This window comes from Sesamum indicum, linkage group LG5 (genome assembly GCF_000512975.1).
Source record: "Sesamum indicum cultivar Zhongzhi No. 13 linkage group LG5, S_indicum_v1.0, whole genome shotgun sequence".
NCBI classification, from domain to species: Eukaryota; Viridiplantae; Streptophyta; class Magnoliopsida; order Lamiales; family Pedaliaceae; genus Sesamum; species Sesamum indicum.
Window position 1 is genome coordinate 6,468,598 of NC_026149.1, and position 15,242 is coordinate 6,483,839.

General features: G+C 35.9%; 1 protein-coding gene across 1 annotated transcript; it reads right to left on the reverse strand.

Annotated features, from left to right (window-relative positions):
- LOC105162145 (RNA polymerase II C-terminal domain phosphatase-like 4) lies at window positions 281-14,378 on the reverse strand. The gene is made up of 10 exons (XM_011080107.2): window positions 14,106-14,378; window positions 10,892-10,959; window positions 9,976-10,151; window positions 9,414-9,499; window positions 8,571-8,680; window positions 7,859-8,036; window positions 3,300-3,589; window positions 1,772-1,960; window positions 1,647-1,685; window positions 281-984 (listed from the first exon to the last, which is right to left on the reverse strand). The coding sequence occupies exons 2-10, from the start codon at window positions 10,904-10,906 to the stop codon at window positions 673-675; spliced, it is 1,395 nt and encodes a 464-aa protein (XP_011078409.1). The 5' UTR covers window positions 10,907-10,959; window positions 14,106-14,378; the 3' UTR covers window positions 281-672.

Consider the following 15,242-nt stretch of genomic DNA (forward strand, 5'->3'; position numbering starts at 1 on the left):
TCACTTTGCTGGTTTATCTTATATGATAAGAACGCAATTGGAGGAGATTTTAGTAGCAGGATCGACTGCCCTTTACCTTAGCCCGAATTGTAATAGAGGAGATTAAGCTGAAAATTATTAGTGCAGAATTATCATTCAATGCACAATTGCAACTTATGGATAGTTGAGGATACCTTGGCCTAGGACGTTAAACACTAATGAGGCCTCTAGATCTTGATTGTATTGTACAATTGTATATTATTGCACATTTATGAAATTTACCGTTATCGGAAAAAAAAAATCCCACAACATTCAGTACCTTGGTGTCGAACATAAACTTCAAATCTGATGTCTTGGGCTAACCGTACAATAATCCCATGGTGTAAACTGCAGATTACATTAGCTTAATGAAGATAAACTGCGTTCCTAAACTGGTTATGTACAAAAACCGGGATGAACTTCTCAACTCGCTATCAAGGTTTACAAAATCTTGGATCTGATGGAAGGTTCACTTTTGTAGACACCTTCATCGAAATCTTTACTAAAGTTGGCTGAAAGAGAAGGTTTAGTTAAGGCAATACAAAACAACAACTGCTTTAACTAGCCAGGTTGGACAGTACACCTCATGGAAACAACTGAAAAATGAGTGCAAGTAAATTTGTCAACGGAGGTTAGATGCAGAGGACAAACGGATCATTTATTCTTGGCTTGGCTAACCGGGAAGCTGTCTTCCGGCTGCTTTTGCCACATGTAGTTTGAAGCCTCAATCCACCTTGGATGGACCAGAAATTTCTTTTCCTGCACTGCCCAACGGGATTTATCTGTTCCTGCATCCATAGAGACCACATGTGTAACAGATGGATCGAGTTCTAATGAGCATGTTGCTCCCAGTTGCTCCGCCATTTTCCACAAGTGGTGCTCCTCAGCAGGGAAATTGGTTGGAAAGACACGGCTGAAGACAACTTTGCAGCCCTCTAAAATTTCCTTACGAACTGTTTTTAGCACCTGACATTTGATTGGAGAGACGATGATTAGAGCGTGAAAACTTTGTAAAGTCACCATAAATTCAGAATACGCTACTTCTGCGTTATCACTAGTGATTATACAACCATTAATGAGACAAACATGGCAAAACGAAAGCAGATTTTAGGATTACTAGTTAATTATTCAAGATCATCCAGTAATTGACAGTAAACTTCACCAAACCTAGTCAAATACAATGAATAAACAACTTATTAGATTATTGCTACATATATTAGCTCACATCCAGCTCATATAAATCACTTCACATGCTAACTTTTGTTTTTAGTCCATTACCATAGATATATAATAATTACATCTACGAGAAGAAAAGACGCTAGCTTTGTGAATTGATGCCCCAAATATTCCATCCACTAAAAAAGATTTAGACTTCAACTTGATCATTTTATTGCAGTATGGAAACAATATAGAGCAATCAAGCTTTCATATATTTCATCTGCAGTGCCTTCCCCCAAAACCGTGAAGAAAAGAGAAGACACCATAGCTTGGCTGCAAAAAACAAACAACTTTGCCCAAAGTAAAGGTATTCTCAATTCCTGTGCTCCAGCAGTGAACCAGACAAGACACAACACCAAGCACCAACAAATAGAAAGGACAGTATACTCGGACCTCCGATCCAGATTTACCTGTCTCACGTCTCGGTCCTCTAAATGATCCTTGTATCCCTGAAACAATACAACTCAACTAAACAAACTAGAAAAGCAGTTCATTATGAATTTGTTTATTATTTGAGGGGGTGAAGAGGCAATACCGGGTCAAAGAACAAACCGTGGACATGCTGAAGAACTTTGAGAACAGTAGCCAGTGCTCCATCAGTCTCACTCTCATCACTTCTTAGTTCAGAAAGTGATTTACAATTGAAACCAAAGTGCTTGCAACTTGAAGCAAAGAAGTGATATCTTTCCATTAATATTAAGTTCTCCTTATGCTTTCCCCATACCTGTAATAAATGACAGTGAATCTATTACTGCTAGCTATAACATATTCTTGATGAATAAAAGGAAACAAGATATATGTTGCCAAAAATTAAACTTATAATTTATTAAGCTAGAGTTGTTAAAGTAACTTGTCTGTATGGCATTTTGGGCTGTTGTCTTAAGAACCAATAGAAAGTTTATAAGTATTAAGGTGGTTTTAGTAACATGTTGGTTTTGTTTCTTTCACTATCTCCTCTCACATTTCCTTTTTCCCTCTCCGATTGTCTTAGTTTCCAATCACATTGTTCACTATTTACTTATCATAACAATGTTTATAACACATAAAGAACCAGAGAGATTGATTTCTTAATTGGAAACCTAAGCATATATCTCAAGTGTGGCAATATCAATAAATGACGGCACGTCATGCCTATTTATAAGCCGAATCAATTCTTTTCTACTATCAGAAAGATGGGATGAAACTTCATAGCATGGATGTCAAGGCATAGGAGTCGACCCGACAAGCCCAAATGGTCCCATGCAAGCACGCACAGTGAATTCATTCAGCAAATGACTAGGATTACTAGAATATTCAGTCATTGGCTTAGCAATAGCAACTTATGTTGATATTTTGACACATTAGCAAACTCTTTTCACAGTGATCTTTCCCAAAGTTTTGATGGTTCAACATGAACATCCTCGTACTTGTAAGACATTCACTTTATGCAGTCCAGAAATTTTCAACTGCCAAGTAACTTCCAATTATTTTTAAGTAGTTTTACCAGAGAACCACAAATCACTAGAATTTCCACAAACCGATTCACACCGAACAGCAGCCCTCAAATCACTAGGCCTGCCACACAAGGATTCTCTAGCATAGACCAAAACTAAAAATAAACAAATATAGTGAGAAGAACGAGCTGTCCTAGCATCTAACAACGGAATAAATGCAGCACCTCCTAGCCCAGCACATATCACACAGTCAGGTGAAACGAGTAATTCTCCGCACTCACATAATTGATCTAAGCATGCTTAACACCAAAAGTAAACCATCAACATCACCAAACAAAAGATAGAATGCTATTGATAAATTTAAGTCTCCAAAGCTTTCTTTGGTTTATATTTTCCAAACCAAAAATAATTGTGCACTAATAATCACAATATAAGAAAGCTTAAGGACAGCTAATACTCGTGAATGTGATTCGAGAAATAAAAAAAGTGCGCTTAGAGGCAAAGCTCATCTAATCCAGCATAATTCATCAGATACTACATCAAAAAAAAAAATTAGCCACAGATCACACTGACTAGCCTAAAAGAAAGGAATCCGCTTCAACCAGTTCTATAATTGAGGTCAGTCATTACCGCTTCTGTATCATCAAGTATGAGGACTGCGCTTTCTTGCCCCAAAACAACATCAAGACCCTTCTGGTACCTCTGCGTACAATCTCCTTGCGCAATTATTCTGGAATTAAAGTAAACATCTCCAGGATCAAGCAGCTTTGCCATTTCTAAAGCGTATGGACGTTCACCCATGGTGTATATGTACATCTCAAACAAATTACTAGCTTCTTTAAGGAACACGTGCACAAATGGCCTCAACTTGGTCATCATCTGCATCCGATCCAGTCTGAATAAGCTGCTCTTTAAGGCATCTGGTCATAATGCAAATGCATGTAAAGGAAATCACATGTGGGATAAAATTCAAAACGAACTGGAAACTAAGTTGGTTTTGCCACAAGAATGAAGAAATTGAAGCACCAATGAACTCTCTAGAAAAGAAGTGAAAGGTAAAAGACTTAATTCCTGGTTGAAGGCAAAGAACAATAATAATTTTAAAGTTACCTAGCAAATTGGAATGTTAAACGGTCTTGATGAAAGCATAACCAATCATACTATGACATGGAGCACTTATCAGATTAAAAGAGTGGATAGTCATGGTAGAGAATAAACAAAAATGTTCATAACTGAGATAGTAACTGTGGACGTTCACTCATGGACAACTCAGCATATGACAAAAGAAATTGTGTATATAAATTTTTATTAAGGATAAAAGCATCATGCAAGGATGCAGGTTTGACATCACAATATAATTAATTCCATGAGATGCATGGCAAGTCTAGATGCTTCATGTGCCAGGCAGAGGTAACTAATATCTACTATAACAAAACCCTTCCACGTGAAGGCATATCAATTTTCATCCTACCAAGGCCGCAAAACCATAATATACACGCCCCTAATAATATTTTCAATCAGCTTGTTCTTAAATCTTTTTTGGCTAGTGCTAAGTCTGGGGAGATGATTAAACCCTTTTCTTTTCTCAAGTATGAGCACCCCAAATTTGCAAAATCATTTATTGACACAGCTGTTGAAAGCTTCCTTAACATACTTGATCTTTCGTCACTCAGTATTCAGTGGCATAACACACAGAGCACCAACATACTCTTGAAATGTGCATATATGTACGCATATAACATAAACATGCATGATTAGTAAGTACCAACAAAATCTAAAGTCTGAAAGAGCTGGACTTTATAAAGCAAGGGAGATCAAGGATCTACTTGGCAGAACCCTTTTCTTTTTGTGAGAGGGGAGGGAGGTGGAGCAGTAAGTACAGGTGTGCATCCAATAAATTGAACCAAATCAAACCAAACCAAAAATTCAATATGCCAAGCTTGCTCAGCGAATGCTGAAGCAAGTTTTCGGTAATATACCAAAGTTGCTTTAAAAAAAAAAAGGAAAAAAATGAAAATTCATATTCCAATATGATACATATTATATACAATGTAATATATATATAGTATAATAGAAGATAATTAATATAATACACATTATATAAAAGAAATGATTGGGTTCGGTATTCGGTGTGTACCAAAATTTCAGTTTTGGTGTAGTTCAGTAAGCTTACCAATCTATGAACACCCCAAGCAAGGAGCAGGCGGGAGCACGTTAAGTTGATTCATCGAAATTTCATAAAAGGTTATTATGAAATTTAGAACACAAATCTGTGTATGGTAATAAATAATCATATCCTCTTCAGACATCCACGGGCAGACTAAACCTTTAGGGCACCTTCACTTGGCAGTACTGGGTCTCATATCCCACCAAACAATCAAACCCAATATCTTGTTTACTTTGATTAGGCCAAGCCCATGATAAGTGGAGGTGGCCCGATGTTGATTGTGATTGTGGCTTGATAGCCATCAAGCCCATGATTATTATCTATCTTGACAAACCAACTGAGTATGATTAAATTTTTTTTTCCCAAAATGTCCTCGTGAAATTGCGTTTCCTCTCATATTGGCCCTTATTTCATGTAAAATTTCATAACATATCACAGAAACTTTTCAGACATGTCAGATGCTTTTTTAACAAAACGACACTCCATTCACAAGTTCCTTCTTCTTTCTTCCTCGTTTGGTTGAAGAGCTTCAGGCTTCTTTATTTCTCAGCCTTCCCTCCGTCTACCATCGGTAAAATTAACAGATACTACTCTTTAATTTGAGATCCATATGCTTGTTGGTCGTTTTCTGAGGGGAGCTGAGGGGGTAGTGTTGGGAGCAGAAGGGGCAGTGTCGGGCTGGCAGCGAAGGGGGATGAGGAAGGGGCTGGCATCTCGTCGTCAGTAAATGAGACCGGATCGCGGAAACAAGGGAGATGAGGGTGCTGGCACTGGTGCAGCGGAGAGAGTCAGGCTGACATTGTCATCGGCAGGCAGAGAGGGGCGAGGGCAGTGGGCAGGGAAGTTGGCAGCAAGCCGCAGGAGATTTAGGCCTTAGTGCAGAAGACGACGTTTAGTGGGGTTTATTTTATATAATTACTTATAGTAATTTAATAACTAATTAATTATAATTTTGTAATACTGATAAATTAAAATTATTTTAAATTTCACTTTAGTAATTTTATTAAGTATTTTTTATAAAATTAAATTACAGAATAACCATAGTAGTTAATGGCGCCCGGGTGCACAATGGCGCCAAGTGGAGCCATGGCGCATGGCGCACGGCGCGGCGCGCCCCTTTTCAAAGGATGGCGCAAATATAAGAAATAATCTATATATTTATATAATTGGTATTATTTTGACTAAATTAATGTATAAGGAGTTAAATAACACATAAAAAAACAAATTCAACATAACAAGACTTCATATAATTAAAATGACCAATATTGAACCATTGAAGGATAGCAAAAATCCTAAAGTACAGCTTTATCGTAAGAAAGTTTTAAGACTTTAAGCTGTAAATACTAAATACCGACATAAACATACAATAAAATACTGTAATTAATCATCCCAAAAAGAAAACGCTAACAGAACAACTAAAGCACTCAAAGATTAATAAAATCACATCAATTTCAATGATTCAATTGGCATAATTAGAGCTTGTAATGCTGTACACGCCCAAGATTTACACTTCATGAATTTACAAAAAAGTCATACCGTAAATAAACAGTGAACAACAGTGGCAGACTACTATAGAAGAGAAGAATTGAAGAAGAAGATGCGTTGGCAAAGGAAGAAGAGAGCACTAAAGAAAGAAGAGGCAGGAATAAAAGTTACGCATGCATGTAGAGTATTTATTTTGCTGAAATTCCTTATTTATTTAGGGTTTTCTTTTTTTTTATTCATGGGCCTGGGTAGCCCAGCCAGCACCCAGGCTGCCCAGGCCCCTCTTCATCATGGCGTGCCTGGGCAGCGCCATGAGAATAACAATAACAAATAGAAATTTTAGAAATAAAAAATTCTTTTGATGTTAAGAATTTATAATAATTCGTACAAGTTAGATATAATTTTGATATTATTATATTATATATATTGTAAAAATATATATTAATAAAATATGATTTTTGATGAAGATGAATATAATGGTGATGGGAAAAATGATATACATATAAGATATATATATATATATAAAAGTTTAAGAAATTTTAAATGTTTTATATTTTGTGATGTGAATATGTGAAATTGATGTTTTTGTCCTATTATGGGGCAATTTTTTCAATTATACATTTTACCTTATAACAACTACAAAACTTAATACCATTTAATCACACAATAGTCATCTAATGATTCATGCAAAGAAAATAAGCTATTAACTTATCATCTTAACAAATCCCAACATTAAACATGAAATTATCTAACCCCTTTTAATCCCATCCGAAAAAGTAAAGGAGGCCTTATGGTATTGTTAATAATACAGACACACGTACACACACACAAGGAAAAGTCGAAGTATAAATTGCGAAACTAAAACCAATCCAAACAAGTTTATGAGACCAAGGAGTCCGAACCGGATAACACAAATACAAAAAAGCCCGATAAGATGAATTACTCAGCACTATGAGCATTATAAATAAAATTCTAGCATTATGTACCCTAACCTATATCTGTTCAAAACCAAAAACAGAACAAAGCTACATCAAATAATGATCCAAGCGTGATTTAGTACTTATTAATACAAGATAACAAAGCAAACTCACTGCATAAAGCAAAAACAATCTTGTACAAAGCAAAATATTTTTGCTCATGATGATAGGCACTTTCATTACATTAGTCAGCAACTGCCTTAATATATATATGATGATGGATGAAGGTGGAACTAACTCCTCATTGGAGCAACATTTTGCAAAGAAAAGATATATGTATCTCGTGCTTTTCTTTTATTTCTCATGAAACTCATACAAACCTTTTTATTATTTATTTTCCCCAATTGTCCGGTAGGAAGGACGGTTAACTCTGTCCCTGGTATTAAGGTTTAGGAAGTCAAAATGCTTCCATTTTTGGCAGGCACAGACACTTCACACCAATATGCATTAATTAAAGCGCAAGATCAAAAGATCTACTGTAAAACATGCAGATAACATCAGAAAATGCAAATCGTCAAATGCAACAAAAGGATTGTCAAACTAAGGACCATAAAAGATACCTGGCAAAGCATCTCTTTGGCTTAAGTATCCTTCTTCCACTGTAATATCAGGAAGCCGAGCTGAATTGAGCAGCGTATGATCTAAATCAAGAACCAAACAAAGTTTCTTATGACGTAGCAAGTTCTTCAAGTCTTTGTCACGTAATCGGGCTATCTCATCATCAGCAAGCCTCAAATTCTGCATGCAGGAAACATTACTTCATAAATAAATGAAATACTTTCTCATGTTTACAACTGCAAGACAGCAGGGAGAGCTTAATAGGAAGTATCTTGTCATACATTCGCTTTGTTCCTAAATTCATTTGATGCTACACGAATAGGCAGAAAAAAAAAATAGTAAAACTCTAGCATAACAATTCAAAATAGAGTACATGAATAAAAAAACACATTTACCCATTTCTTTAATCTTGATCCTAATGTGTCTTTTATTCTCTATCCTTACTAGGTATATTGTTTTGCTTCCTTCCAACAAGTGAACACTCGGAGCTATTAGCACAACCAAATATTAGGCATGCGCTCTAATGAATTAATTGGCCATTAATCCGTATTTTTACTCCATACTTTTAGTTTATCTCTTCAACTTAAGTAGAGTTATTAATCATATGATAACTCTGACATCATTTATCAGATTTGGATAATATTTGCATGATTTAGAGGAAAATAATGGAAAGAAAATATTACGGAACGCAAATTCATATTCTCAGAAAGTAACCTTATGTATGTACCCAAATGCAACACCAGACTCATCATCCATCTTTTGCCCACACCGCATGCACATTCCTGCATAAACACCAGGATGTGGACACATATTGGGCAACAAGCCTGCACAAGAAAACGTCAGTAGAGGGCAAAATGAGTCAATGCCTAAAATTTTCAAGAGGGTGATATGCTACAAGCAGAAAGAGGCAACAAAAAAAAAGCAGTTTGAAAAATACAAGTTAAATGCAAAATGAGAAGCAAAAGGGAGGAGGGCAAGGTGCAATACACAAGAGACCTGCAACGGATTCAGCCATACAATAGAAGTGACTCTTGATGCATTTGAAACAGAGTTACCCCACCATGCTCTCGAATGTCAATCATGTAAGGCTTTAAAGCAAAATTACACTAGTGTTGTACTAAAGGCAAAAGGGAATAAGTCAGAAAGAACTTGTACAAATGTTTATCAATTATTATATGCCGTCCACGGTCCACAAGATAAATAGCATTTACAACTATGTGATATGAGTTCAAACAGAAAACGAAAAAGAATTAACCAGTAAGAGGGAAAAAAAAAGTACTCAGTAGTGGATGAGCATTGTTGAAAGGTGAGTTGGTGAAAGAAAGTTATCCATCCAGTACTTGGGATGTGAATCAAGAACAAAGGTACACAGGATTAAGCACCTATCTACAATAGTTTTCTACTTTTTTTCTCTTTCTGGTTTCTTTGTTTAGAGAAAGCCCAACTTGTGTCCATCAATCCTTAAAGCTATCAGGCCTGAACAGAATATTTAGTTATTTATGCACGCACTATGTCACTGAAAGACAAAATAAGAAATTCAACTAATCATGGGCATACCACCAACAACTTGTGCTGGTTCTCCTTGGGAAGAGGAACTTTGTGGATTTATGCCTTCGGACAATTCCACCTTGCGCCTCTTCACTCTACAATAACAAATAAGTTTGAGATGCATCATAAAAAGAGATATGAACAATCGCCCAAAACGTGATTCATCTAAAGATTTCAAGAGCAAAGGAAATGGTGCTGGTGTGTTTGCAGTTGTTGCAACTCGAATTAATCATTTGCTGAATTTTACTTCCTAGACAAGATTCAACCAACAATGAAAGCACAAATGAAAACATCCACTTTCACCAAGCAATTCGCAAGGAAATCTGAATCTTTTAAGCGAATATGCAATCAACTGCATCATAGAGTATGAATATATTAGATAGTCAGGATACCAAGTTGCTACTGCATTGCTCGATTATATAAATCTTCCAAGCTCCACGGTGAAGAAAGAGGGGTTTGATCTAGAGCAATAATATTGTATTATCACATACCCTAGACCTGAAAAGCTAGACTCAGCTTATGACTGAAACATGCTGCATAACGGTAAGTGGTTTCATCAGCTTAAGTATACCTCTTAAAATCCAAGTCATAGTTGCCCTCGTCACCATCATCACTCTCCTCTTCTCCTTCCGCGACTTCTTCAGGATCTGCTGATGCATCAGATACAGTATCCAGCTCTGCATCAAGAAATGCTGCCAAGTCTTCACTGCTTGACGAGTGTACTGGAGAGTCTGCTGCTAAACTCATCTGTTATGCCATACATAAAGTACATTAAAACAACTACAGCATAGACTAAATGAAGATTTGAAGCAACATTACTTGCATGCAACATCTATAGAGATACAAATTCGATGCTTAACATTTATTTGTAATTTAATTTTATAAAAAATACTTATTAAAATTACTAAAGTGAAATTTAAAATAATTTTAATTTATCAATATTACAAAATTATAATGAATTAGTTATTATATAATTACATAAAATAAACCCCACTAAACATTGTCTTCTTCACTTGAGATTGCAACCATATTTTAGTTTAAGTTTCCAGAAAATAAGGCATTCATCATACAGTAAGGCCCATAGCCAACTCTCACAGACCACAGCTATCTACAAGAAGACCAAAAGAACGAAGCCAAAGAGATTGGAAAAACAAACACCTGCTAACTTAATTTACTAATAGAAGAGTGAAGAATATTCTGATTCAGTCATTCTCATGCATGAAAATATTATCTTTTCTTAAAAGAGTATATTTCAGTCATATCTGCTAATGGAAAATTTGTTTGTTTACCATTCTTCCATTGTTATGAGAATTGCACGATGAATTGATTGCACCAGAAATTGAAATATCTCAAATCACCTAATAGTGATAACAATTTGACACAATTCAATTACTTGTGCTTCAATTAGTCTTCACCTTATCACACTTACAAGATACATAAATTAAGCTTGCAAAATCTCTGTCAATGTCGAAGCAAAAGCAACATACCTCTAAAGCAGACATGGCAGCAAGAAGGTTAAAATTCTCTCCACTTCTGAACTCATCACTTCGAAGATCTGTAGCCAGATTACAACAATGAATATTTTTGGCTGTTGTCTTGTATGTGATCAAGAGGAACACTAACAGAAAACTAAGCAATCAGATGCACTAAAACTGGAAGTAAAGTCAAATGTGGAAGGCATACTGAAGCAGACTTTTCCCAGCCCAACACTATAATCAAGCACTAATATTGATTATTGAGTGCACCCCAATCTCTAACAACTAAAGAAATTTCCAGGAACAGAACAAACATTACCTCAAGACTTAAAATGAAACCTAATATGTGTCTCATTTTCATTATGTCCTTAATAATATATTAAGAATTTAAGATTTAACTGATAGTAGAGTACAAAAGTTAGTTTATGCAATGGGGATTAGCCATGCAAGTATGTATTAGCAAAGAATATTCATGCTTTATTAGATCTCGGTTTTATAAGAAGATAACAGAGTTTCACTAATACCCTAAAAGGAAAATGTGAAATAACACTTTCTTCCAATTTCATGACATTCAACCATGCTCAAAGAATTTGTGACTTGTTTTGGTATGAAGGAAAAGGCAGTCAAACAAAGTTTCATTAACATCACCACCTACTTTGTTCCCTAGAAACCATCCCATTATCCAAACGAATCTAATGAAGCATAATAAGGAAGGAACAACAGAACAAGTATCTTACTGAGTGTTACAGCATTCTCTGGAAGTATTAGAGTGGGTTTTCGAACTTGGAGAAGAAATTGAGACTAAGAACATTGAAGCTGGAAACCTATGTGACTAAGTGGAGAAGAGTTGCAATTGTGGTAAGCTACAGCAAAGAGTAGATTGCATCTGGGGTCAGCTCCAAGATCCATATTACGTTCTTTGTGCATAAAATAGATTAAGGAAATAAGGACACAAAAGGAGGTCAATGGAGTATGAAATTTGCAAATGATGTTATCGTGGTTGAACTAAAAATATAATCATTTTTATATATGGATGGCCATAAAGAACAGGATTCAGAACTAGTCAGACTAATGTGAAGATCATAGATATGAACTTCATAATACCTGCATAGAAGCAGTTAAGATAAAGGATCATGGCCAAATAGCGAACAATTTTCACATTTGATCACTATTATTCAGGTCAGAAGGGAAGCTAGAGCAGACTTCATACAAAGGATTAAGACTACTTGGTTATCATTTGTAAGAGGGCAACAGATCAGCAAGATATAAGACAAGGGCAGGGAATCAAGGAACAAAATTTACAGAAGTCTGAGTTTAGTCCAAGCAGAAAAAGTAAGATGATTCCATAATGATGCAAGAAGAGATTATCTACAGACATAACTAAAGTAGCAACCACCAAAACACAATTTGTTGAATGATTAGATTTATGTTCTGATGTCAGAAGTTCAAAATTCCTAATTTTCATGCTTAAAAAAAATTGGAAATACTTTGAGAAGGAAAATTTGGACAAAACAGATAGGATTACAAGTTTTTATACAACTTGCATCTGATCCAGTCATTGATCCGGGTGCCTACACCCAGAGAAATGGAAACTGCTCGAAGATGGAACCCTCTAAATTTAAAGATGAAATGAATATCCATCCCACTAACCCAGCATGTGATCAAGAAATATGTGTCCCCAACTATAATGATCTCATTATTAACTTGGGAAAGGTAAGCCACTTCTGCTACATTTGTTGCACTTTATCTTTCAGATCAACCTTATTTATGTCAACAACTTCCTCCCAGCTAAGCATCAGTGGGAACTACCCTAGCGAATCTAATGTGTTTGGTTTAACATTTTCTAGTGAAAAAAGTGAGATATAGATGTCAATCTCATGGTGACCTCTCGACATCTGTTATTGGTCCACATCATATGATCCACCACTCAGTATCACATTGTTCAGTCAAACTTAACGGCACTAAGTTTACCACGATTAATCTGATGACTTGCCCAAACAGAAAAACCATAGGAAGAGAAACAACCTGGAATCAACTGATAGGACACCACTTAATGATTCTGCCTTTATGGTAGAACCATGGAAATTATGGAACAAGATTGACGAAGAGATCAGTGTAGTCAACAACAAATAAATTTGATATAAGACCTCGTGTGTTGATTCAAGTTGAGCATTCTTGTTCATGATACTAACAATAAGTCAAATATCACAATAAAGCAACTTATCAAATAATAATTCGGTTAGCCAACCAAATTTGGCGCATAATGGAGTTTTAGAAAGCAGGCAAATCGCTTCATCTTCTTGTCGTTTCTTTTTTTTTTTTTTTTTGGTTAGTTTGGTTTACAACAATAAGCTTACCTGTCATTCATCTCCATAACCCAAGCAATATGGATGATGGTACAGTCGCTTATCACCACCTTTACCTCTCATAATGCTTCTTCCCTTCTTCAAACACATTGTTATGGTTTTCTGATGTAATTTCAGCCTCAGAACCAGCCATCCCCGACTCATCAAACACAGCTAAATAGGTTCAGCCAAACACCTCTTGTAACTTCAGGTCTAACTGATATCCAAACTTAAACTAGGTTACTAGAAGTAGGAATTTCCAATCTTTATCGGCCTACTAAGTTGAATATTCTGTTATGCTTTATCAACTAATAGAATCAAATCACCACCAAGTTCCTCAAACACCCAAATTTCAATCCACTAGAAGAAAGAGAGTTTTATCATTAATCATTAATCTGTTATTAGAATACCCGCCTGTCAAGCTTCCCAAAAAGAAAACAAAATTATCATGATTACCACCTGATCTTACAATAAGCATTATCAGAAAAAGAGAAAAGTTTGTCCAAAAACCCAATAACAAACTCCAAAAGTTGAGTGAGACAGACAGTAGAAGAATACATATTTGATATCTACAATATCACGTTTTAAATGAAACCTTATCTAAGCTCCAAAAGCTCCTTTCACATGAAATCACATAAACTGCTTTCTAAAATGGAAACCCTCCACTACATTAGTTGCATCATAGACCATACAAATTAATTTCACTAGCTTCCCCGTCCACTGAATACTTTGTTTATTATACACAGTTCGCAATAAGGAAACAAGTAATCCACATTAAAGAACAACAAGACAGAAAATATTGTAATCCTCTAAATCCCATTCAAAATTCAAGAAAACAAGCAAAAATGACCGCATTAAGAGTGAGAGAGACAGAAACAAACCGTTGCAGGCAAGCCGGAAGAGGGACGAAACGTCCGCCCAAACCGTGTCGTTACCGGAAGGAATTGATGGCCTCAACTTCACTCTTGTCCGTCATCAAACTTTTCACCTCCGGTTTGTGTACAGTGCCAGAGAACTGGGAGGTTTGATTCTGAATTCGGAGGTTTATTTTCAGTCAGTGCAAAAGCGCAGCGAAATAGAGAGAGGGGTTTGAGTCAGTGTAGAGAGAATCTGTTTTGTCGCTTTGGAGTTCGGTTGGGCACCGAATGGGTCGGATCCGGAAATACTCTCTGTACTGTTTACATCATTTTTATCTTTTTCTATTTTTTTTTTCTGAAAATGGTTTCATTTTCATGACTCCAAAATTGATTTTGGTTTTGAAAAATGGGCTTTTCTTTTATCTTTTATTTTTTTTAGGAATTTGAGGGTTCAGGTTTGGGACTTTATTTTTATTTTTTTTAACTATTGTAATTAATGCATACATTTCACTTTCTCAAAGTGGTTTGGTTGGGGTGAAAAGTGATAATACAATGGAAGTGAAATTAAAAATAAATATATAAAAGATAATTTTGTATTTAGTTAAGGAGAAGAGATGGAGGTGAAGTAAAACTTGATGCATATGAAACCCTTCCGCGGTCCAATTTTGTTTTTGGCAAAATTACAAAATTGGTCCCGTAAATAATTAGGGAGGTGGCATAATTGGGACCGTAAGTACAGAACTGGCAATTTTAGTCCTATAAGTATTGATTTTTTGGCAATTTTGATCCTTCCGACCAAAATTAACCAAAAACACAATGAAGAGATTTGGGGCTTAGGGTTCCGACGTCCACGTGCGCAACTTAAACTCCTAGGAGCTTGCGTGGCCAATGACGTGGCTTAGGCGGGAAAAAGAGGCCCTCTTCCCACTTTTTTCACCCTATGTAAGTAAATATCTTTCTCTCTTTCATTTTTGCTGCTGCAAATGAAGTTGCAGGTGAAGAAAAACAGCGAAAATGTCTACTTTATCGTCAGACAATCGCTCCACCATTGTGGTAAACTGCTTTTGTGGTATTAGGGCTCCATTGAGAACCTCTTGGACCAATGACAATCCCAGAAGAAGGTTTTATTCATGTGCAAATTATAAGGTAAGAATTGAAGTT